The sequence below is a fragment of the Corvus cornix genome, chromosome 7 (assembly GCF_000738735.6).
Source record: "Corvus cornix cornix isolate S_Up_H32 chromosome 7, ASM73873v5, whole genome shotgun sequence".
Classification (NCBI taxonomy): Eukaryota; Metazoa; Chordata; class Aves; order Passeriformes; family Corvidae; genus Corvus; species Corvus cornix.
Genome location: NC_046337.1, coordinates 21,637,269 through 21,662,654, shown reverse-complemented (window position 1 = coordinate 21,662,654; position 25,386 = coordinate 21,637,269). Strand labels below are relative to the sequence as shown.

The 25,386-nt window shown below is 38.1% G+C and overlaps 1 protein-coding gene across 7 annotated transcripts in view; it reads left to right on the top strand.

Moving 5' to 3' along the window:
* The window catches only part of GPR155 (G protein-coupled receptor 155), a 37,293-nt gene that overhangs the window by 3,692 nt on the left and 8,215 nt on the right, over positions 1-25,386 (top strand). For 2 of the 7 annotated variants that reach the window (XM_010406752.4, XM_010406751.3), the window contains exons 1-13: positions 4,476-4,622; positions 8,878-9,383; positions 12,791-13,190; positions 14,518-14,683; positions 15,928-16,083; positions 17,113-17,196; positions 18,487-18,607; positions 19,588-19,672; positions 19,754-19,844; positions 20,850-21,132; positions 21,765-21,866; positions 23,516-23,649; positions 25,135-25,230. In XM_010406752.4, coding sequence (XP_010405054.2) covers positions 8,924-9,383; positions 12,791-13,190; positions 14,518-14,683; positions 15,928-16,083; positions 17,113-17,196; positions 18,487-18,607; positions 19,588-19,672; positions 19,754-19,844; positions 20,850-21,132; positions 21,765-21,866; positions 23,516-23,649; positions 25,135-25,230 — 2,178 coding nt within the window. In that variant the 5' untranslated portion in view covers positions 4,476-4,622; positions 8,878-8,923. Of the gene's footprint in view, positions 1-4,474; positions 4,623-7,977; positions 8,155-8,877; positions 9,384-12,790; positions 13,191-14,517; positions 14,684-15,927; positions 16,084-17,112; positions 17,197-18,486; positions 18,608-19,587; positions 19,673-19,753; positions 19,845-20,849; positions 21,133-21,764; positions 21,867-23,515; positions 23,650-25,134; positions 25,231-25,386 lie in introns of those variants that run through there. The other 5 variants (XM_010406754.4, XM_019290331.3, XM_010406753.3 and 2 more) reach the window with 5 other exon arrangements.

The following is a 25,386-nucleotide window of genomic DNA, read 5'->3' as shown; positions in this document are numbered from 1 at the left end:
AATCAGCTAAGGAAATTTAACAGAAGTTGAGCATGAGTCCCTGCCTTGTGCATTATATAATCCATTTACTTATTAAACAATGAGCAGTATGAGAAGGGTATTTTTTTCCAGTACTGGAGTTACAAGGCCACATTGTCTGTAGGTATAAATCCAATTTTCATATAAGGTTCAGCTCACTGTCAATAACCAAGGATCATTGAGGAAGTATTTTTCCTGTAATTGAATATAAGGAGATTACCTAAGAAGTGCTAGTGTCTCTACCCATTGTTGCAATTACTGTGTTGGTAAGATACTTGGATTTTTCCATGCTGTTGAAAACTAGGTGTGCAGCTGTCTGGAAATTGCACTGAGATTATACCTGTAAATTTCCAGACAGATTTCATCCTGGTGCATTTGCCAATGTTCTTCCTGTCTGCTCATATTCTGTATTCTTTTTTTTTGTGTCTATTCTTAGAAAAGGTATGTTTTTATTATATTTAGAGAAATTTTGCACATTTTTAATCAATAATGCTGCTTTGAAGCTCACCTGACACTTCCTATTGTAAGGTAATGTTGTCTTTCAGTTATCACCATACCCTAACAATTTGACTACAACTTCCATTCTAGCTTGCTAGGAAAAAAAAAAAAAAAGCCAATTTTACTATTTTCAGAAACAAACTGGAGAAATATACTTGCTTACAGTAAATTCTTGAGTGCTTTTCTTCAGAATACTCCAGCATTTCAGGTTTTAAAACAAGTGCTTGAGGTTACTGGTAGCCTTAACACCTTGCTATGTTTACCAGTGAAGTAGCCTTCACACTAAGTACAAAGATACGTTCGTGACTTTCCAGAAAACCTTTCCAAATTTGCTCAGTTGTATGCCTTTGTAAAATGTTTCTGTGTGGTTACTGCCAGGTCTCAAAAGCCACATTGTCTGAAACCTGCTCTCACTGAGAAAGTAAACCTCTTGCAGTTCCTGTGTGGGGCCAGCCTGTGTACGTGTAATTGTTGCAGGTAAATGAGTATGATGAAAGCCACAGGACAACTTATGTAATGGTTGCTCCAGCTGCTTTTCATTGGTTAAGCTGCTGCCCAGATCAGAAAGCAGAAATTGTCTGTCATACAATCTGTTGACTACTTTGGTGGCACATAAGTGGATGGAAACATCCAATTTGAGTGAAAAACAGAACAAAAATCAAGGGGGACAGTAGTTCATGATTATACAATGTTACATAGTGTTAAGGGAATGCTCAAGAGGATTGAATTAAAATTTTGGGGACAGCTTTCAGTTTTATGTTTGTTTAGTGGCTTTTGGAAAGCTTGGCTTTGCAATGCCAGTAACTGTATTTTTCTGTGATCTACAGCTCAAGTGCCAGAGCTGAGTTGCCAGTGGTAGAGGATAGCTGTGATCAAGAGCTGTTGGACTCTATAAACCTGTCCTCTCACGAGTTTGTTACAAAAAACTTGCCTTTCCCATGCATTAGTTACACTATTACAGCTATGGGCATTGCTATGTTTGGGTGTTTAATTAATTCATGGGGGCTTTTTGATACTTCTGTGGGTTGGGTGAGACTTCACGAGAATTGATGTCCATGGCTGTCACCCTTTGCTTACAGAGATCTTAAAAGGAAAAAGAAATTAAACTGTATTCTAAAGCTAGGATGTTGGAACATAAAGATGCTCCATGGAGCACAAGGGTATGTTCAAGGCCAGAGAACGTGTGGCTCATAAAAAGAGCCTGTGGAGCTTTGATTAAGCGTTGAGGGAGCAGAGAGGAGGTGTCAAGCAGTGAGAAAATACTGTCCTTTGCTGTTCTGGGAAGCAGGACTTTGTATGGTCTTTGGAAATGGACAGGAGTATCTTGTATATTGAATACTGCATTGGAAAGACTTTTTGACTCCAATATTGTTATCATTGCTAATTATCCAGACTGAAAAATGCCAGAAAACTGTGTTCCTAACCTTTCCCAGCCAAGTGGAGAACTGCTCCTGTAATCCAGTGTTTGAGTTACTCACAGTGCTGTTCTGGTGGTACGGTCTGGTTAATAATGATTTCATGTTTCTTAACAGGGCAAGGGGTCAGACCCTAGTGTTCTTCTCTGTTCATCTCAGAAGAGGCTACATGTCAATGAGAGATAGTTGCTGGGCTGCTTATGTTTAAAAAGATTAAAATCTGCAAGAGGAAATATGCTATATTGACTCCTATTTATATCACTTTCACTTCCTTTATTTAGACAGCAGCTATAATAATTTCATTGTATTTTTTTCTTATCACGTGCCTTTCATACTACATTTTCGTACTTTTGAGTATTTTACTTTTTCAGGGTTTTGGGGTTCTTTACTATTTACTTTTTTTGAGTATTACACTTTCTGTGTTCCCCAAAAGAAGACACAAGGCTCGGGTCAAGTGTGCTTACCTGATTTAGTATACTGTGCATGCTAGACCTGAGATGGAAACACAGCCCTGTCCTGTTACTGCTGATCGCCTGGGAAATCCTGGTGGTGGTTGGTGGATATCGATAGCAGTCAATGAGCAGCCTATCCTGCCAAATGTATGCTCTTTGAAAACAACTGAAGGATTCTCGTATTTTAAATACTTCATTAAGTGCTAAATCACTAGCTATCTTTTCAAGGGGAAAAAAATCAGTTCAAGAGAAGGGTAGGCATATGTTTTTACCAAGAGTTCTTATTATGGTCTGGTACACCTCCCTTGCTACTGCCCAGAGCATGCTCCTCTAAGGTGTGTCATTTCTATAGGAAAGAATGAAAGACAGAAAGCCAAAAAATTGGAAAGACCTTTTTGTATTGTATTTCCAAAAACAAATCCAAATCAGTCTCAAAGGGGTCTTTGTCAGCTGCCAAAGAGAACCTTTGACAGTGAAAAAATTAACAAAAGAGTCTTCTTTATTAGTTTTTGCATCAAAACAAAAGCTTACCCTAACGTTACAGTGGGTGAGTGTTACCCAACAGGGTGCACCACCTTCCAGCAATAAACATACATATAAACCTTGGCACAGCTTTGGAACAATCCCTTCTTGATCTTTTGCTTGGGCTGTGTTGGCCCAGAGTTGGGACAGGATGTGGACAGGAATGAGAGGCAGTGAGGAGTCAAGCACTGACACTGCTGCTTCCTGTCAGTTGAGGTTCTATTAAGTGTATACAGTTTTAGTGCAGAAACATAAAATTTAAGCATCAGTACCTTTTAATTAAATTTAAAGCAGACATATGATATCAACAACATAGTACCTTCCAGAAGTTTCTAACAGCCATGTTTATCCCAAGTTTCTATCCCTGTCTGCATTTTTTATGGGATTTTCTTAACCGTTTCTGGACTTACAATTAATTCCCTTAAGTGTTATTTCTGTTACATTGCTGCTCTTACTATATAATATCATTTTTGTTTCTGGTAAGAATTTCAACAGTAGGCCTTGTGAACAGAACTGACTATGGGCAAAATTCATGCCTGACACAGTGCTTCATAAGTTGTCAAGCACGTACATCTTTTTTGGTTGAGATAATTCTCCATTCTGCTCTGTTTTGGTCTTTTTTGGGTGTTATCTGAAAGGGAAAGAGGAATGGTCCTTTTCTTCCCCCCCCCCCCGGAGGTTCCCTGTTTGGAATGGGAAACTACTGAGCACACAGTCTGGATCACATTCTAGCAGTCGGGAAAAGTGCCTTACTCCGGCTGGGACACCTGTAGCCATGTGTCTGCCACGCTTAACAAGTAAGGCAAGCTGGTTTGCGTCTGATCCGCTGTGGAGAGGGGAATACAGTACACAGAATTCACATCGGTTCTCTTTGCAGCAGCGGTATCTGTCTCGGTTCTTACGAAAAGGGCAGCTGGAACTGCTGTGCCCTCAATTGCATTACAAAGGGGAAGCCTTGAGAAAGCTGTATCCTCGTTTTTTCCAAGAGAATCTTTGGTCATTACCAGTTTTTACTGGGGAAATCACTGACGGACCAAATTTGTGGAACCGATGGCACATGGAGAACACGGCGTTTTGTTCCTAAGCGCTCTGGCTGCTAGCAAAGCTGGAATGAGTGTAGGAGGTTCAGGGACGGGCTGCTGCCGGGAGCCAGCGCCGCTATCGGCCCCGCCGAGCTGCAGCGTGACGCTGGCTCGGGCAGATAACGGGGGCGACCCCGCGCCGGCCTTGCCGAGCCACGGGGCGAGCGGCGGCTGTGCCCGGCCTCCAGCCCCGCGGGGCGCAGCGCCGGCTGCGGGCAGGTGGCGGCAGCCGCCCGGGGCGCCCCGGAGGCGGTAGGAGCTTGTTCCTCTCGCGTACTCCAGGGGAGGCGGCTCCGGAGCGCGGGGGAAGCCCGTGGGGCCAAGGCGGCGGCGGAGACCCGCCGCACCCCCGCATCCCCTGTGCGGCGGCCGGCGAGCCGCCATCTTGCGGCTGCTCCCTCCGCGCCCGCGCGGCCCGGGCCCGCCCGCGGCCGCTGCCCGGGGCCCGCCCGCCCGGGGCGCTGAGCCGGCTGCGGCAGCGGGGCTGTCACCGGCGGGGCGGGCCGGGGCGGGCCAGCCCTCCCCTCCCCGGCCTCGGTACCGGCGGCCTTGGCCTTGGAGGGGTTCTCAGTTTGGCAGAGTACAAACCCTCTCCACGCACCCCTGTGCGGAGGCGCCTACCGAAAGCTAAGTAGGTAAGCTGCCCGCTCCTTCCCCCGGCTTCTGGCTTCATTTTCTACTGAGGCAGCTGTCACACAGGGCAGTGCCGCTGGTTTTTTTTATTTTTGACTGAAAATGCTGTGTGCTCGCAGCTGGGGTGACCATGGGAAGGAGAGCAGTGATGGGCTGGGAAGGGGCAGGCGTTGGTTGTGTTGTGGCTTCCTGGCTGGAAGTCAAAGGATTTTACATCCCAATTTGGCAAGTGGTGCAAGTGAGGTGCTTTTTAAGGGGTGCTGGCAAGACAATGTTATCTGCCTTCTGAAAAATGCTTGATTGTTTGCTTCAGAACTATGTATCTATCTGTTGACAAGCCCAAAGATCAAACTAAGTGAAAATTAAGGGGAGGTATGTTTTCCATTCATTTTCTGAGTTGACGTTCTGTGCCGCTGGCAACTGTTGCTTCATTTGGTCTTGTCAGAGCTCCTGTGCTGCCAGAGTTTTGTGGAGCTTTAAGTGTTGCTGTGTGAGCTGTGCCAGTCGTGTGCTCAGGGCAGGCCTCGGCTTCCCCGGGTGTCCAGAGCATGTGGCTTACCCGGCTGCTCCACAGCCAGGGGCTTTCTTGGAATGGCATCATAGGAATAGAATGACAAAGGAGATGTAATCTTGAAAAACAACTACTCAGAGATACATAAGGTGTGTGATATTTCTTGTGGCACTGTCTATATTTCCAGATGTATGTGGCCCATTTCTTGTGTTAGTTTCTGTTGCAGTATTTTTCTCTCTCTGATTTCTTAGCCTAATGAAGAGAAAAGTAAAAAGTGTGGTTAACTTTCAAGAATAGGAACTGCAATAATCACTTCTTCCCACTTACTTTTATCATTGTATCTCCCTAAAGTTACTTCCTCTTTGACTTACTTCACTAATTTTTACATGAAAATGCATGTAGTACACGCTTACCTTATCTGAGAATGGGGTAGTATAGCTGCCACCAGTAGTAACTCTTCCTACCCCAATTCCATTTTAATCTTCCTGAGTAAAATAATGTGTCATCCTTGGGATGTCTCCACATTGCATTAAAGTAGGAGAGTTTCTGCATTGCATTGAAGTAGGTCATGTTGTGGGATATAATTTATGAACAGTGTGCACGGTCTTGCCAGTGTCACCACATTATCCTGAGACTGATTATCAGTTGAAAGCTTAAGAGTGAGAGACCACAGAGGGAAGATACACATTGAAGTTATCTCTTCTATTCTCTCATGCTGTCTTTGACTTTCATTAGAAAAAGAAGATGAAAGGGATTTTTGCCTTCCTATGGTGAGGGAGACAATGTCTCTATTTCTGTACTCGGACAGGATCCTGATGTTGCTTAACTCACAACTGCTGGAGAACTGAGTTTCTGGTCTGGTGAATTTTAAGGCTTTATAAATATTGACAACCTACAAGAGAAATGTTTCATGGGAAGTTTAAACTGCATTTGTTACTTGCTCTGTTTCTACTGTTGGTTTTCATACAAGGCTTCCTCTCGTGCGAGCCGACAGTCTGGCTGCAAGCAGCTATGCTTGGCACAGAGGACAGCAGATAAGGCAGCATTAGTCCTAAAAGCTGTGTCTGTACTGGCCTGCAGTTCCCAACAATGCAGCTGTGGCTGAGTTCTCAAGGATTCAAATCTCAATCCTCAGTCCCTGAAGGGATAACTACAACTCATATGTTCTATGGAGTCAAAACTTAGTGCTTTCCCTTGCAACTGTATTATATTTCCCTATTTTAGTGTCATTTGTCTTGTTAGTTTGCTACATCTACTATAAGAATAATCTCATTTCTGTGTAGAATAGATCAGGTTTTGGGTTTGCATGAGATCGTTATCTTTGATTTCATTAAGAGCTGTGAATTGAAAATAATTTCACTCTTGTGAGACGCTAGTTTGAGATAAGCCTGAGGTATAACAAGGCCGTATATTAAATCTGTGATTAGTCATTACATAATCTCACAACAGTTATATAAATGTCTACATCCTACAGAGCAAAAAGCACTGAGACGTACTCACTGCATTAAGCAGCAATGCAAAAGCTTGCATTTCTGGAAAACACTGCTCTGCAATAGATAGTCTGTGTTAAATGTGAAGGGTTTGGGATGTGCATGTCTCTTGAGCTGAAGAGATGATTCACTCTTAAAACCCTCTGGGGAGTGCCAGTAGCAGCTTTTACTGTGATGCAGTTCTTCTCTTTGAAACTCGCGTGGTTCACCAAAAATTTGACCGTATGACTTGACAGGGTCCCTTGTAATGAAGTTGAAGGAAGCCTCAAGGAAGGCTGCAGGAATCTATCTATCTATCTACCTATCTATCTATCTGTCTATCTCTTACAAAAGATGGTTTGGGATGTGTGGGTGTGTATCCATGTTAGTTTTGATCTAGTGAGGAAGATACAGGATTTAGTGTGTGCTATTGACTGATACAACATGAGAGTCAGTCTTCTGCATATTTGTTTAAGTCCTGAATTATGAAATGGGGACAGGAGCACTTCTGTATTTTGTGTCAGTTTTGTGAGGAGAAATAATGATTTTAATACAGAAGGAAGAGAGCCTTGTCATTAGCCTGAAATAGGAAGGCACAGGAGATGAGAAGGAATGCTAGAATTTAGGGATAGATATGGCTGGAATACAGTTCCACTACAGATCAAATGTTGCATTTGGTTAAAAAAGTTTCATCTCTGTCTTATTGCTGGAAAAAAAACACCTTGAGAGAGCAGTGAGAAGATTGAACACGGTGCACTACAGGGAGCCTTATCTCTATGCAGTGCTCCAAGCTTGGAGAATTTTACTTGGGTCTATGCCAAAAACCTGCTTTTTACCTTGCAGCTAATGTAGAATGTGGCTGATTTCTTTCAAGAATTCAGTGTTGGAAACTAGTCTCTGAGCCTCTTTTGGACATTTTGCAAATTCCAACAACATCCTTAAGTTTTTATAGTAGAAGAAAATGGTTTGTTGTTTGTTTCATTTATTGCAAGTTTTTCCATTGTTCTGTAGCAAATAATGCTTTGAGCTCCTGGTCCAAATACATCTAAGCTAATGTATCATCTATAATATAAGAAAAGTACAGCCTTTGAAATAAGCCCTACTTGGAGTGAGACTCATTTTCCTTGGAAGAAGGGATAGCCAAGGCTACTGGACAGATTTGGATGATGCAGCAGCTCAGTCCAAATGAGTTACAACAGCATCGTAGAAGTGCTTACCAAAAGCCTCAGGCATAAATAAAAGTCATGAGTCAAAGAGTTGATGCTTGTGAATATGTATATGCTGGATGCCAGGGTGTGAAATAGACTTTAAAAGACCTCACCTTTGCACTGACTTGATTTACTTGCTTATTTACCTGGCTGCTATGTTCTGTGTTCCTTGTGGATAGGATACAAAGAGGCTGGGAAGACTCTTAAACCAGTTGTTAATTTGCACAGATTGTGCAGTACAAAGGACTGTTTGGGACTTGGCAATCTTGACTTTACCACTGGTACATTAAATGACTTAAGGGAAATCAGTTCACCTTTGCCTTAGTTTCTATCCCTGCAAAGTAGGGTAAGTAATCTTGACTTTCTAAACAGAGTACTTTAGGATTTAGTCATGTTAGAATTTTATGTGTAGAGTTAGCTGATGGACAGGTTTCAGAGCTGTGTTGCCAAAGCCATATCTGTTTGTGGCAGGACCTTGCTATTGACCAGTGAATATTTGTGTTTGATGTCCACTCTCTGATTTGCAGACTTTACACGTGTGCTTGCATATAGAACTTGCGGTGTTGTAATCAGCCCTTTCAAAGGGAATCGCTGCTAATGAGTGAGGACCAGGGGTCACCAGATATTTCTGTTGTACATAAATATGTAATGTATGCTTAAACTTCACTGCTACAGACCTACAGAATTGTATGTAGAAATATGGGTAGACTCTAGTGCAATGAATTAGATCATTGGCTGCTGTGTCATGTGTGGATTCTTTGCTAACTGGAAAGTGTATCATTAGCACATGATACTGAAATGGTGGGAGAGGTCAAAGTTGCACAAAGCAAGGTACAAATTTCAAGGGTGATATGATGATTTAAACTCTAAGTCTTTCTGGAAGGTAGAGAGGACCTTGTCAAATGTTTTTGTACCAGAGTGGAGAAGCTTTGATTCTTCATCAAATTTATCTTCCTTTCCTGATGCTCAGTACTTGTAAGGGCTATTCCTATTCTGTAATAATTTAAGAGGGAGTAAGCTTGTATTTAAAGGAATAAAGTTAATAAATGTACTTTTATTCCCTTTACAGATGAGATCATTTCATACTCTTCTTTTGGAAGAGGTGGTCAAAGGAAATGGATAGCTATTCAGACTTCGCTGCAAAGAACCTCTCATCTTCAGCTAATATGTCTCTTTCTTTGCCTGGACAAGCTGGACTCAATACCACCAGCGGTACTCCTTCTATGTCAATAAGCAGGCTTTTCCCAGCCCTGTTGGAATGCTTTGGAATAATTCTTTGTGGCTACATAGCTGGAAGAGCCAACATCATCACATCAACTCAGGCCAAAGGACTGGGAAATTTTGTGTCCCGTTTTGCACTCCCAGCTTTACTGTTCAAAAACATGGTGGTACTTAATTTTTCTAATGTGAATTGGTCCTTCCTGTACAGTGTTTTAGTTGCCAAAGCTGCTGTGTTTTTTTTAGTCTGTGTTTTAACATTGTTAGTAGCCAGTCCTGAGAACCGATTTAGCAAAGCAGGTTTGTTCCCTATTTTTGCTACACAAAGCAATGACTTTGCACTGGGATATCCAATAGGTAAGTATGCTTTCTTCTTTAAAATTAATTGTCACTGTTCTAGACATGTTTGCTTTTATTTTTCCATAATTTGAAATTGACTTCTGAACTGAAGTTCCATGCAATTGAAGTAATTTCAGAAGTGCCTCTCAAATTCTCTGAGATTGCTTATCATCTAGGAAAGGTTAAAAACAAAAAAAGAAAGCAAGTTGGTTCTAGCAAAACAAAAAGCAAGATGTTTGTTTACAGAATTGAAAATACAATTACGAAGGAAAGTTCAAAGATGCAATTCCTGATTATATGTGACAAGCAGATCCATATTTTAGATTACTTTACAAGTTAACTACCTTTCTCCTTATTCCGGGGCAGCATGCTCAGGAGAATCCTCAGTCTTTCTTATTCTCTTCAAATTTGCTTGATATGTATAAAATTTAGACAAATGCATACTTTTTTTTAGATGAAAATACTGTGTTTTCCTCGGTCACATCTCCTGAGATTTATTCCTCTTGAAAGTATGCCACAAATGGGGCTGTGAGGATTATATCTTTGCTTGTTGGTATGCATTTTAGATGCCAATTAGAGTTTCTCTTTTTTTAATATATATATTTTGGGGGTCTCTGAATGTATTTGCATTGTATCCTGGTTAAAACATTCTTTCTACTTTTATTTTCTTGTCAGACTGCATATTTCTTCAGGTTTGTAAGACTTCATGATTTATAAGATATGATTTATATTTTTTCTATGTATGATCTTGCTGAAATCTACACCATTTAGAGCTTTACTGGAATAGTTACTGCAACAGAAACATTTTAGGCTCTTGAGGTTTGTTTCCTCTTGTCCGTTCCCTTCTCCCATCCCTAGTGTTTGGTTCATGCTGTCACCTGTACAAACTTTTTACTGTTAGTAAAATATTACCTAAGCTTCTCTGAAGTGCTTGCAGGACTGGTCAACAAAGAATGCCTTTCTGTTTTTTATGTGACAGAGGTAGTGTTTTGAACAAAGCCTGATCTTTTAATGAAAATATATTTAAATGCTGTAGCAGTGCAAATTTGTGAAGGAAAAAAATCAATATTGACAAATTGTGTACTAAACCAACACTATTTAAAAGGGCACTTTGAACTCTTAATAATTTCTGAGTCTTCATCCCATGTAATTTTTTAATACATTACTATTACTATTTATTATTACTTTACTGTGCTATTTTTTGCTGTTTGAAAAGATTTGCACATAGGAAAATCAAAATGCAGGTCCAATTTTTGAAGATCATCGCTGTTTTTCTATTATCATGGTTATGACAGTTCTAGATTTAAAAAGTGATGTTGGGTGAAAAAGAAACAACTGGCACAGCTGTTAGCACGCTGCTGATGTAGACAGAATTACTATGATAGAAAGCTTTGGGGGTTTTTTATTACTGGGTGATAATGATACAACTCTGACAAACAGGTTCACTTATTCTCTAGAGCTGTGTGTGGAAGCACAGGTGTAGCAGAAGTGTTGTGTGGATGCCAGTTACTGTGACCTTAATCATAGTCATTGTATTTAGCATGGACAACTAGTGTGTGATTTATATGTAATTTTGAGCAGCTGGGACATGGAGAATTGCTTTTTAAAAATTTAAAGTATCTTTATTTCAGTTTTTTGTTATGATCAGCAAGCAGGTACTGTGATATAAATAAAAAGAAAACTTTTCATCGGTGATAGAAGTTGTGGATTATTTTTACTGTCTTAATGATTCCTTAAGAGTGATTTCTTTTTTTTTTTTTTCACCCACTGACTAAGTGATCTAATTCCACTTTTTGTACCCAGGAAAATGCATTCTCACATCATACATGATTTAAAGTACTTATAGACCTTAATATATTGTCTTAAGTATGCAGCTTCACTTTGCCAAAAAGTAAAGATTTTTTTAATTTTTCACTCACACATTACTTGTGACTTGTGTTGAGTTGTGTTCGAATGACATGGCCATTCTGTATAAAACAACATACAGTATCAGTCTCAGGTTTGAGGTTTTAAGAAAAAAACCTATTTACATAAAAAGTGTCTAGCGTGTTTAAAGTGGTTTTATTTACCAGGATGTATTTAGTGCTTGAAACTGTCTTGTTAAATGCAGTAACTAACCCCAAACTTGGTACTTCCGCTCAGCAGTTTTTTTAGGATTTTAGTACAAGTAGTTCTTGTACTCTAATAATGGTTTGTAAAAGTAAAAACACCTTTAGTGCCTTTTCTTATATATGTGAGAAATCAGCTAGTTGAGAATGTCAGTTGATTTGGTCTAAAGAGGAGACTGTTCAAAGTGAGTGCTGATTTAGCACTTGGAAGTTCCTGCCATTCCAGAGGCTTAAATAATATGAAGGTAAAACTCTTTGGATTTTGAAAAATGTAGTCACGAGGGAAAACCTTTTCAGAAAAGGTTAATAATGTTGTTATTAAGAATTATGAATTGTATGGATAGTATATATCTATTAGATCGTATATACAATAATTATAATGATACAATTAACTATATATTCATATATTATAATTGACATGCTATTAGTACCCATGGCATATTATTGATAATTACTAATAACAAGAAAATTATTGAATATAATAACATTATAAGTCAGGTAGAAGAGAACATTCTACTTTTAAAGCATCAGGGTTTTTTTTTTTTTATTCACCTTAGAATTGAATCTTTTATATGTTTCCAAAGTATTTTCATTATTTTTGAAGTGCTGTTAGTACAAACTTGGAATCAGAAGCAATTCTACTTTGACTCAGAAGCATGTAGTAGTAATGAAAACAAAGGCTCATGATTTAGAATTCCTTGAGGGACCATAACTATAGCATTAACTCTTTTTCTAAGTAGTCTCAAAGAATGAACCAATAACTATGTGATAAACTTTTTTTTTTGGTTTTTGCTTTGTTGTGTTGTATTGAATCAATGTAGAAGGAACCCACTGAAAACTGATTAAATTCCAGAGAGGTGAGACTCCCTTGAGATGGGAAGCAACTTGTATCCTGCAAAGGTGCATTTAATTCTCCACACCTGTCATGTTTCTGGGCAGGAAAAGCAAGTCAGAAATAAAATCAAAATTTTTCCTGCATTTGGGATGACTCAAAGGAAACATAGAATTGTTGTATTGTTTTCTTTCCTTTTTTTCTGTAAATGTTGACTAATTGTAGCATGATTAAATAGTATTGGATAGTTAATCTTTGGTCTTTAATGTGTTCTTTAGACGACTGTGGCCTAATACGATTGGACGTACTTCTCTTCCTGCATCATCTTATATTGATTGTTAATTAAATGGATTCCTTCAGTTTCTTCTGGAGGAAAATGAAATCATTTTCTTTAGTTTTCAGACAGCAAAATTTAATTTCAATATTTCAATGTATTTTTCTACTGAAATGTTATCACTCATAACTCTTCATTTCCTGTCTTCTAGTTGAAGCTTTATATCAAACCACTTACCCAGAGTATCTCCAGTACATTTACCTAGTGGCTCCAATATCTCTTATGATGCTAAACCCGTTGGGGTTTATCTTCTGTGAAATCCAGAAGTGGAGGAATAATCGCACTGTGTCACAGAGCAAAATCAAAATAGTGGGCCTAGCACTCCTTCGAGTTTTGCAGAACCCAATTGTATTCATGGTCTTCATAGGAATTGCCTCAAACTTTATTCTTGGCCAGAAAATTCCTGAATACCTTGAAAACTTCCTTGATGGACTGGGCAGTTCATTTTCTGGCTCTGCACTTTTTTACCTTGGACTGACTATGGTGGGACAAACAAAAAAACTGACAAAGGGTATGTTTGTTGCACTGATCCTTCTCATCACAGCTAAACTGTAAGTTCAGTTTATATATTTTTATAATTTTGTTCTTTAGATGTCTTAAGCTCTGAATACGCTGGTCAGATGGCTTTTCTCTCAAAAACATTAGAATGATAGTACATTTCACTTCCAGTATTTTGAGTGAGTGTTTCCCAAACTCTGATAGAATACAACTGTTAATTTTTAAAGGAAATGTAGTAGACTACAAACCTGTTTTCAGGCTCTGCAGAGAATGAAAATCGGGGAGTACTGTGCCTTCGTGGACTGCCTGCAGGCCATGTGTTATGAACTGGGTGTTTGGAGAATTAGTAGCTTAAATTGAAATTTATTGAATAAGTAGTTAGACAGTAGTGAGCTTAAGTTTATTTGATTAGTATTTGTATTTTATTTGGCTTAAACTATGCATCTCTAAATTAGTTGTTTTTCCTTGCTTTATCTATAAATCTTTGAAACTGCTATATTGGAAGAGCTTAAAAATGGTCACTTTATGCTCTAAAACTGCTTGACTTGTAAGCACGAATAAATGGCAAGCTCTATTTAGAACTTACACTATCATTATCTTCCCTCAAATATATCTCAGGGAATATGTATTAATTTAATATTAAATATTTTATTTCCTACAGAACTACAATTAACATAATAGAATATTTGTAATGTTTTAAGTTTATATTGTAAAATTTGAGTATCAGTACAACTAACTAGCAAACTTAAAGACCTAGTCTTTAAACCCGCTCAATGACAAATTTTGTAAGAACATGAAAAGAATTGGGTTTTAATGTTACCACTTTGCTTTACTGTAAGCCTGTGTAAGGCTTACATTAAGTCTGTGTGAGATCTGGGCTATTGCTGAAGGTGAACAAAATAGCCTTGATGCAGGGGGTTTGCTGGCCAAAACTTTTGGCATGGGATACTTAAGCTTGAGCCCTTATTATATTTCAGACAGCTGGCAGAAATGTGGTCTGAATTTCAGAGCTGCTGACTGCTTATAGCTACTATTACTGTAACAGTTGAAAAAGGAGGGAGTTTTTTATGTTTTGGCATTCTAAATTTGAAGTTTGTACAAAGAATGTGTCTGCACAATTAGGAAAGCTGCTTATATGCCTGAGTTTGTTGTCATTTTTGTCCTTAAGTGTAATTTGTGACAAAAGATTTTTAAGCAGGTGGTAAATGTTTTGATAACAGTAAAGGCAATCATTCAAAGTGACATCAGTATTTTGCTTTTCATAAGTAGTATTCAAACAAGCCTTAAGTTTCCTTTTTATTAATTTTCTGGGTAAAGAAGAGTCTATTGTTATAGCTTGAGTAATATTTTTTCAATTACTTTTTTTCCTTCTCTTTTCAGGCTCATGATGCCATTTCTCTGTAGAGAGATGGTGGAGCTCTTGGACAAGAGTGACAGCGTGGTCAATCACACCAGTTTATCAAACTATGCATTTCTGTATGGAGTTTTTCCAGCAGCACCTGGTGTTGCAATATTTGCAAGTCAATTCAATATGGAAGTAGGAATTGTATGTAGTTAAACTTTTCCAAATATGTCCTAACTTTGAGCTTAACTTTGTTGATTAAATAAATAAATAAGTAGGCTTGAAGAATTTGCTTTTCTGTAGCATAGGTATCTTAGAATTACTTGGATTCCCAGGATCTTTCCTGATGTCTTAAGTGTCTTGATACCATATGTTTGTAAGTAAGTCCTCATCCTTTTTTTTTTGTTTGTGACTCTAGTAGAAAGAGCTAGGATAACTTTAGCTATGAAGAAGTTGTATATTTTTTGGGGTTTGGGGTTGTGGTTTTTTCTGGTTTTTTTCAAAGACTTAATCTTTGAGATACTGTTTTTGTAGGGGGAAAAAAGAAATTATGTTACTGACTTCAGTAAGAATAGTGTTAGTTTAAACCTCAACATTTGAGAAAGATCTTAAGCTTTAACTGATTCAGTTGTGCTGCCCTTTTGTTAAATCTTGTGATAGAAAAGCATTTTACTTTTTTATATATATATATAGGTGAGGGTACCAATTATCTTTTCAACTTAAAATAGAAATTTTAGAATTGTTTCTTCCATTTGAAGTGACATTAACACATTTTTGTTGAATTTCATTGTTTTTAATGTTTTCTATTTGGGAGTTGTTTCATTTTTTGGTTGTTTTTTTTTTTTTAAGAAAAAGGGATACTAAAAGTTAATCTTGTATGTAGAATTTTATGGCCTACAAACATAGGAAATCTCTTTAAAGCAGAGTCTCTAGTATGAGTAGCAATTCACACTTCCATCACTGTGTAAATTCTAGAAAGTACAAAGACAGTGAGGAGCCAAACTAGAAATCACCGGTAAATATATATGGTTTATTCTAATGAATTGGTTCATATTAATATTTGCATAGCTACATGTTTTTTTAGTTATTTATGGTGTGAGTATTTATATCCAAAAGCAAATTGTGACAGTGTAAATTCACCCCTAGACTGTAGTCATTAGTATATTTGGCATCCATGATAAAGCTCTGTAGAAATCAGCAGTAGGGAACTCTCTACTCCTGCTATTTCAGAAGCTTGTTAAACTTTTCAGCTTAGCTGTATGTATAAGCCAGATATTTTCTGGCTCAAATTCTAAATAATTCGTTACAGAAACAACTCATTATTTGTTAAAGGTCTAGGTATGTTTAATTCAAAGGTGCAGTTTTGCCCATGGTTGTACTCCTGAAAGCAGATTATTATTAACTTGAGATGTGATTAACTGTTGTTGTTTCTGTTTGACTCTTTGCAGATTACCTCAGGCATGGTGATAAGCACGTTTGTGTCTGCCCCCATTATGTATGTTTCTGCATGGCTGCTGACCATCCCATCCATGGACCCCAACCCCCTGGCATCTGCACTCCAAAACGTCAGCTTTGACATCAGCATCGTCAGCCTCATTTCTCTGGTAGGTGCTGCCCAGGTGAGACACAAAGGCACTGTTGGTCAGGGCAGCCTGAGTGCGTAAGCAGTAAATTGAGTCACAGCAAGACTTGTATTTCCTCATCATATCCTCTTGCAGAAGGATGAGGAAGGAGTTAAAAATCTTGATTTAGCAGTGGGTCTGCTGCAAATCTGTACTGTAGAGAAAGATGAGTGACTGAATTTAGTACAGAGCTTGAGAGGTTTTTTGTTGGGTTTGTTTTCCTTTTTTAATAACAGGGTGTGAGGGAATTAAAGTACTAGCTTACACCACAGAGACTAGTTGCATCAAGCCAAGTGAGGTGCTTGGATATCACAGTAATGAAGGCTGTGTACAAACTTCAGCTCCAGAAATGTCAGTGCATATTTATTTAATGAAGTCTTAATGACCATTAATGAAATAGTTTAACCTGAAAAATTTATGTTTATCAAATTCCTTTACTAGAAATTCAGTTGATAATCCAGAAGTCCAATGTGAATTTTGTTTTGGTTTTATAGAAAGTACAGATAGTATGATTATTTTATTTGCTTTTTTAAAATAAAAACATCCATGTTGGAAGGAGTTGGAATTTTCTGAAGTTGTCTCACTGAAGTCCTCTTGTCTTGAAACTGTGCCTGAAGGGAAGCCAGAAGTGAATGCTATCTCTTGCTGTCAGATCATTTTGGGAGATTCAGGGGAGGTGGTTGTGGATTTTAAATTCTAAATTGCCAAGCTACTCTGTGGTCATTTGTGTCCTGAGGAACAAACAAGCTTCTGCATACTCCAGGCGAGTTCTTGGTCTTTCCTGGTAATACTTCACCATCATGAGAAGACAAAGATGCATTGCTTTTTCTGACTACAGCTGCTGAGGCAAAGGGGCTGGCAGCATACTGCAGCAGTATGGAGCTGCCTACAGTAGTCATGTTGCTAAGATCTGTTGTATATTTAATTTCACTGTTGTCTGCCTGAATATTTATCTTGTTCTTTTGGGGTTTGTTTCAGTCTTAAATTAATTTTTCTTCTTGTGTGTTACAGACCTGGTCTCTTACTATTGTTCTTCTGAGTAAGAAATACAAACAGCTTCCTCATATGATTACAGCAAATCTACTTGTTGCTCAGGTCAGTAGTAAGGAGAATGCTGTTGTGTGAGTTTTAGGGTTTAAGTATTTTTTAACATTTTTGGAAGTTTGGTTTCTACAGTGAGGTCTTTATAGCCAACTGTGGAGGTCAGGTGAATCTAATGTGTGACTTATCTAAATAATTTCTGTGCCTCAAAATACACCCTTGAAGAAAATGATAGTTAATGTGGGCACCGTGATGCCTAAACAGAACTATAAACAATCAGAATGGAGAGTGGCTTCTGGAATGTTTTCTTAATTATTGCCCAATACTTTTGAGTGTGGTTCTGTTTCAATTTATACCCATATGAAGGAGCAATACCAGGAGCAGCAGCCTGTGTTTGACTCTGTAGTGACTCAATTCAAGGAGCTAAATAGAAAAATAATCCCTGTACTGGTTTATGCCCCTGAAGCTCTTGCTGAGGGATCAGCAGGTGCAAGTGCTGGTGCAAGGAGGGTGTGTGGGAATGCATGGCTGGTAGCTAGGGAAGGCCAAGGCCGAATATCTCTGGATTAATTTTAATTGTTATTTAATCTGAGAGAGAACTACAGAGTACATGCTCCTTATTCCCTTGAAGTCAGCTGCACAACTGGAACAGCCTGTGCTTGTAACGCATCTGTGTGGTAGTGCTTTCTGAAGCGTTCTGTAGTTTTTTTTTCAATATCTCTCTCTATATATAGTAAACTCTCTGAGCTCTGATCCTGGAGTCACATTTGAAAAATGTCATATATGAGGTGCTTCTGTTCTGTAACAACGAAGCTAGCTTTCATCTTCAAAAAAAAATGAACTATTGTGTTACTGTTTCCATGATACTTCAGCCTATCTTTTCAGATTCCTCTGGTGCTAAAATTATCACATATGCAGTATCACTGGGTGACAACTGGTATAATTCTTGGCTGAAATAATACCTGTTGACCTCAGTTTCATGTGCAAATCATTTCAGATAAATGGTTTGTACTTACCAACACCATCACCATTTACTTACTATAAGGTATATAAAGTTGGGGGGTTACCTGATTTGCCTTATTCCTAGTGTATATGAGCTGTATACTCCCTGTCAAAAAACCCCTCCAGAAAATAAGGTACAGTAGTCAAATGACACAACTGTAATACTGAATTTACTGTGGCAGTGCTTTACTGCTGAATGAAGTATCCAATGCATAAAATCACCCTCCAATGTATCTGGGGGTGGAGTTTTGAAACTTACTGCAGGTATATAGCACCGTGTTCAGTTTTTCTTGTCATCCTAGTTTCCCAGTTTAAATGATGGCATCTTACTTTTCTTTCCAGTTTATTGCTTGCATTGGAATGGTGGCATGGAATTTCACTGTTAAAGAGAAAGACATCACCATACAGATCCTCGTATTTATATTCCTCTACAGCTCACTTTATAGCACCTACCTATGGACAGGTATGATTTTTCTAGGCAGAGCCCGGGTACTGTAATAAAAGATTAATGTACTGAAATAATGTTATTATATTCTTCGAAGTACTTGTTCCTTTTACTCGTTTGTAGTTCTGCAAATGGGGATACCTGTCGGTTGTGCCAAGCTGCAGTGCTGGCAGCACAGGGTTTAGTGCCTAACAAAACCAATGTGTGTGTATGATTAATGCAGGATTTGAAATAGAAAGAATTGAAAGATGCATCAAGAAGCTGGGAGAACCTTATATATATGACTTAAAGAAAAAAAAAAGAGACTTTGGGCATTCAAGATATTTTTGTCCAGAATCTATGAGTTTAATTTCTGTGCTGTTCTTCTGGAGCGAGTTGTATTTGTTTACTGAAATACATAGCTCCTGATTGGTAGGGCCTAACATAAATACTAGCTTTCCTTCAGTGTGAGAATATTGCTGAGTTGCTGAGGTGTGAGTAGGATAGGCAGTTCCAGAAGATACTCCCAGAAAGAGTTATATACATAAAAATATGCCAAACTTTTTTGTTAAATTTATCATTGACTTTACAAAGGACTAGGCAGTTTTTAAAGAAATGTTATAACTGAATACAACACTATTTATTGCTTACTAAAGAGTGTTGGGATAGAAAACTGCTGTTAATACCTAAAGAAATCAGTTACTTGTATCTTAAATATTTTTATGACATCTTTTTACTCTTGTGAACCTTTCTTAGCATTTAGAAGTGAATATTTAATATAAAACTTCCTGGAATTTTTCAATGTTTCACTATTAACATGATATTTTAGGCAATGGGTGTTTCTAATTTACTTTCTCAGAATACAACTAGACAAATGATTTTGGACTATTTAAAGGTCTGAGAAGAATATCTTAAGCTATTGAGCAGGTCACATCATAGAGTTTCTAGTCTCTGTACTTACCAGTTCCCTTTTTAATAATAAACAAGGTATTTCTTTTGGTTTTGTTTGGCTTTTTTAGGTTTTCTATCTTTCTCTTTGTTTCTGTTGAAGAAGAGAGAAACAGTAAAGATTCCCATTGGGTTTATCATCATAGCTGGATGGGGGTAAGTTAATTCAAATGCTTCCCTGCTGAATTAGTGTGAGCATGCTAAATATGTTACATACTTCCTATTTTGTTCTTTCAGAGTGCCAACAGTTCTGGTAGGAATCTTACTAATTGTTGGTGAACGTAACAACACTAGCATTGACTCTGCCTTTTTCTATGGAAAACATCAGGTATGAGCATATTCTGTCCTCATCACTTCAGACTTCTGCCATGCTACGTGTGCAAGTGGCTTTCAGTCAAAGTACAGGCTACTGTAATAAAAGTATCATTGTAGAATGCTCATAGATTGATGCAAAAACGTATTTCTGTAATGAACCATTAGGAGCATTTGTTTGGAGAAGGACCTTCATGTTTAGGCAGCTATGACAAAGAGGGAGTAGGCTTCTCGAAGAAAAAACTTAGGAGTGGTGATGAATTGCAGAGCCCTTTTCCTGATGATTAATTTGTATTTTAGCATGATAGTTATCTAAAATTGTTATTATCCAATAGCTAATTATTGGCTTTTGGCCTGTAATAGATAGGATATCTATCACCTGTGTAGCAGTAACTGCTTGCACTATGGTAGACTTCTCTGCACAGTCATGGGTTGAAAGACCCTGAACTACTATTTTTACCAGTAAATAGTTCCTCTTATCAGAGGATATAATGTGTACTAGCACAGGTATCTGTCACGTTTTCTCCCTCTCTTTCTTGTGGACAGAGAATGCATGAGTCACTCGGGATTGTTCAGTGGCACTTTCACCAAGTACTAAATGGCCTCAGAGTGGAATCTGGGTAGCAGTGGCAGATGATTAGAAGTAATCAACAGGGCACGCCCCATTGGCTAAAGCATGTAAATTAGAGCACATTCCCCTTTGGAATTTAAAGGTACCTGAGCAGAACTTAACCCAGAACACTAGTGATCCTGAGAGGAAAGGGAATGACAATGAGGGGATGTTTTTGGATTGCATGGGAAATAGGGGTCCACACAAACAAACAAACAAAAAAGCTGAGTTGCTCAGGCAAGGAAAATTAGTCTCTTTCAGTGCCACGAGGTGCAAGAGCAGTAAATACAGAAAACATAGTCTTGTTCAGATGCATTTGTAAGTGTATTTAGAAAAGTACAGAAGTTAGAAAGACAGACATATGCAACTATTTTCCTGTATTTAAGTGCATTTTCTTTGCTTTCTTAACAGATAATTACCACAGCAGTGATACTGTTCATCAGTATATTGATGTCAGGTATCTCACTTATGTGCATGAACAGAAGTAGGCAAGGGTCAAGCTATGGGGTGTTGAACCCGTACTCACCACGTAGCTCAGTGGAGGAGGCTGAAGTGGAACGGAGTGAGCAGAATCCCATTTCAGCCACTATGACTCAGTCTTCTCCGGAATCTTCTGCGCAGTCTTCTCCAGAATCTTCTGCGCAGTCTTCTCCAGGATCTTCTGCACAGATATCTGCAGAAAGAGGTAGAGAAGGTAGATTTTTATAAAGAATAATTGGCTTAGGGTGCTGTAAACTAATATTCCAAATGTAATTCTGACCTGGGAAGGACAGTTGACAGCTTCAGGTGTTAGACTAAGAGAGAAGAAAATCTAGATATAACTGCCCAAGTATTTAGGTTTATGTTTCTAAGAAAAGTTTGATTGTTACCTTTGTAAGAGTTGTGGGAGTGGACAAGAAGAAAAGCCTGTGGATGATTTTATGTAAGTAGAGGCATCTTGATAAGGATGTGATAAATGCAGCCCACTAGGCATCTTAGATTGTTTACCCACTAAACCATCTCTCTGAGAATGAATTAAAAGCACTCAATGTGTTTCTAATCCTTCTTTTTTTGTATGTAGCCTTTTTGATCACTTCCCATCTTTTTTCCTATAATAAAAGTACTTATGTTGCATCCATGGTGGTAGTGTTACATTAAACACTCCTATGTATAAGTATTGTGACCCGTTTACCCTCTCAGCAAATTGGAAAAATTAGGTCTGTCTTCTCCTTTTGGGTTATTTTTGGGCATAATAGTTAAAGCTGCATAGAATGTATTGTTACACTTGGAAAATAAATTATAGTAGTGAAGAAAGCTAACTATTCTATTACTGTATATACTTCATAGGTTGCTGTTCTTGTCAAACAACAAACGGTGAATTATCCTGTGGTAAAGACAGCAAAGCAGAGTCAAATGCTGTTGAAAGCAAGGTTCCTCCAATTGAGACAGGTAAAGCAGTAATATCTCTTTGTTTTAATACTACAGGTTCTTCTTTAACATCTGTGTGTTGTTCTCACAAAGAAACAGTTGGAGCTATTGTTCTCGCAGCTCTACCTGGATAACTGACATTTTGTATCAAGTTCAATTATTAGGCAATATTATAGGTGTTTGTTCTCTTCTGCTGATAATTGTTTGTAACCTTTCAGTGCTCAAGATGGACAGTTGTTTTGGATGTCACTTTTTTACCACAAAGTTACTTTGATGTCTTCTGAGCATTCCGACTTTACTTCTCTGTCGTTGTCTTGTTTGGATGCTAGGAAGTTAAATGTATAACCCTGCTTTGCATCAAGCTTTTAACATAAACTACGTTTTTACATTCTCATATCTTTTAAAAAAGCCTTTGTTTTAATCAGGCACAGGTTTCGAACACTAAATGAGATCTAGAGGAGCAAGTGCTTACTGCAAATTAGATTAAATGTCCGTGCTGCTGTGTACTATTTATGTCTAGAGAAGAGAGATGGAGAAAATCGACTAAGAGGGCCTTAGGAGTCACTTAAATAGGAAAAAATAGATCAAACTGACTGTTCAGCACCTGTCGGAAAACTGCCTGCCCAGTTCATTCTCGCTCTGTATCACTGTCAGTAATCAAAGCTAGCTGCCAGTACCGCCTTCCTCTTTTTCCTATTTTTTTATTGTTTTCATGCATTCTTAACAAGAAGTTCATATCCTCATGCTTTTTTTGCATGCAACATAATTTTCAATAAATCTAAATATTTACACTGAAGCATACTTCAGTTGTGTCTCCTCTCACAAAATACTTGCTTTCTGCCTATTGCCAACTGTTTTATCTATTAAGTAATTCAGACAAGCACCATAAGAATGTCTTCAAGAATAGAGGAAGGCAGATTTAATTTTCTTATCTTAAAAGATAAGGTAGAAAATACCTTATGGTTGAGTGGAAATTATTTTGACCTCCTGAGTGAACACTTCAAAACTATAAATCAGTAAAAGCAAATTGTAGTGCATACCCTTGTGTAACTTTGGCTGCAATAATTACTAATTCCTCTACTATCTCATTGAACTGCTGCGAGTTATCTAGTGCAAATTCTTGGTATGGCCTTGCCAGGAAGTTTTTCACTGCCATCTAGAGGAAGATAGTCAGAATTTCTTAGACCTTTATAGCTGGAAGACAAGCATCTATTATGATGGTGTTCTGATATACTGTGTTAAAAATAGTCATAGACCTGAAAGAAATATGATTGTCTGATGTAGAGCTCAACAACACTAAGATGTGGAGCAAAAACATTGGAGCTGACAGTATATTTGATTTTTTTCAGAGATAAATATAAAATTTAAGAATTGCCCAGAGAATTTTTTTTCATTATTTCTAGTAGTGTTTTCTAAATGTTAACAATGCGTTCAGTTTGAATTAAATCTTTGAAGGAAAATCTCTGTTTGTTTTAGGAGCACATGTAAACTGTCTCATTTGAGAATAGATTTCTGAACAGATTATTGTCAAAGCCAATATTAAATTTTGTGCATGTCACTCCAGTAGAGATACTTAGAAGGTAATTTGGCTCAGCAAGCTGCATTAGCAAATTTGATCATGGAGTTCTCAAGATAGAAGCCTAATGAAGAATTTCTGATTTGTTTTTCAGTGGATCAGTGTGTGAGTCACTGCAGTGCTCAAACATGTGTATTGGCTCAGGAAGAACAGCTTCTACAGACTGGAGACAAACAGCTGGCCAGACATGTGCTGCTGTGCTTACTTCTTATTGTTGGCCTATTTGCTGTAAATATTTTTTCTCCCCATGTTAACTCATTGAGGTAGAATGATTTTTAGGAAAGCAATGTAGACAATCCAGTAAGAATCTTCCAATTGCCTAAAGAACAATTAACTAAATAAAATAGAGGCTATATTTTGGTTCCTCGCTGGAAGAGGGATGTCATAAAATTAATTTTTCTGTGCCACATCATAAAAGCAAGTTAAGATTGATGATTGTGAGCAAAACATACCAGAGAACCCTAAAGGCGGGGAAAAAGTGAAGTTATATCATTATATCATTCATCACTACTGCCCCTCTTCCCAGTTTTCTCAACAGTTGGTCTTTTTCCCTAGACAATTATCAATTAAAAATATGAACTGAATTCTACTTCGGAAGGAGACTACAAAAATTGTTCCATCTGATGAGGCTTATGTTGGAACTTGGATTTCTCTGAGGTGTTAAGAATAATCTAAGATTATTTTAAATGGGAAAATGCAATTTTGTTGGTTCTAGTGGTGTTTGGAGCAACATAGCTCAGTTAGTGTTGGCACTTGTCATTACTGACTCCAAGGTGTGTTGGTGGTTGCTCCTGTGTACAAGTGTGAAATACCAGAATGTAATGCATTGGGGATATAATTTTAATTTTTAACTGTGACAAAGGTGAGAAACCACTCTCTCTGAATGTGTAATGCTCAAAGTTGAGTTTCTTGTGGATGACAGTTGGGGGAAGTATTTTTATTTGAAATGGAAAATACTGTGGCACAAATACGTAATACTACAAAGTAGGTCAGTGCAGCACATCAATTGGGTTAATAGCTACTGCTGTTGCTTTTCAGGTTCTCTTAAATTACAAGATGAAATGTTTCCCTCTCTCAAATTTTCTGTATCAAATATTCCGTGCTAGTATATTTTCTTACTTCTTTTATATTTAAGGAGTAGCCTATATTTTAACTGTATCTGAATGATTACATAGACTCTATGAAACAAGATCAGTTACTTTAAAGACTTAGCCTTTACACCCAAATGGGTTAACTTTGGAGGTTTCCTCCTTCTGTCAGGCATCTCAAATAGCTGAAGTGGTATGTGCTTCAGCTTAACATAATCCTAACTCTGCAGGGAGTATGTAGAAAGCACTGGTCTCAGCTAAGCAGCCTGAAGACAAACACTGCAAATCTGTCTGGGCTAATATTGTCTGTGTTGTGTTGGAAAGCTAAGTATGCTTAAGGCAAGTTCCTTACATAAACATGTAAAGAGGCAGGACCTCTTACACTGCTGTTTTGTATTATTATGCTTAAAACAACCAAGCATCCCCCTCCCACCAAGCTATTAAGCCTAACTAAAATTGTTTTAAGGTGTTTATTCCCTCTTACTTGTCTTTATCTGAATCATTCCTTAAATGGAGACCATGAAAATTGTGCAAGAATTATTAGCATGTGAAGAGAAGAAAGCTTTTGATTTTTAACAGTCAGGTTATGTTTGTGGGTTTTGTTGTTTTTCTATTTTCTTTACAGAATCTCTCCAGCTGTTTGTGGTGGCTGTTCAACCAAGAGCCTGGAAGGCTGTATGTGGAACTGCAGTTCTTCTGTGCTGTGTTTAATTTTGGTCAGGTACTTACCGATGTTTGTTCTGAAAATGACTTTGTTGGTGGGTATTGCAGTAGATAATGCACATCTTCTATGACCATGAACACTTTCAAAGGTGCAGATGACAACTGAATGCCAAATGTTCGTGGAAACTGAGTAGGAATTTAGCCTTATTTGTAC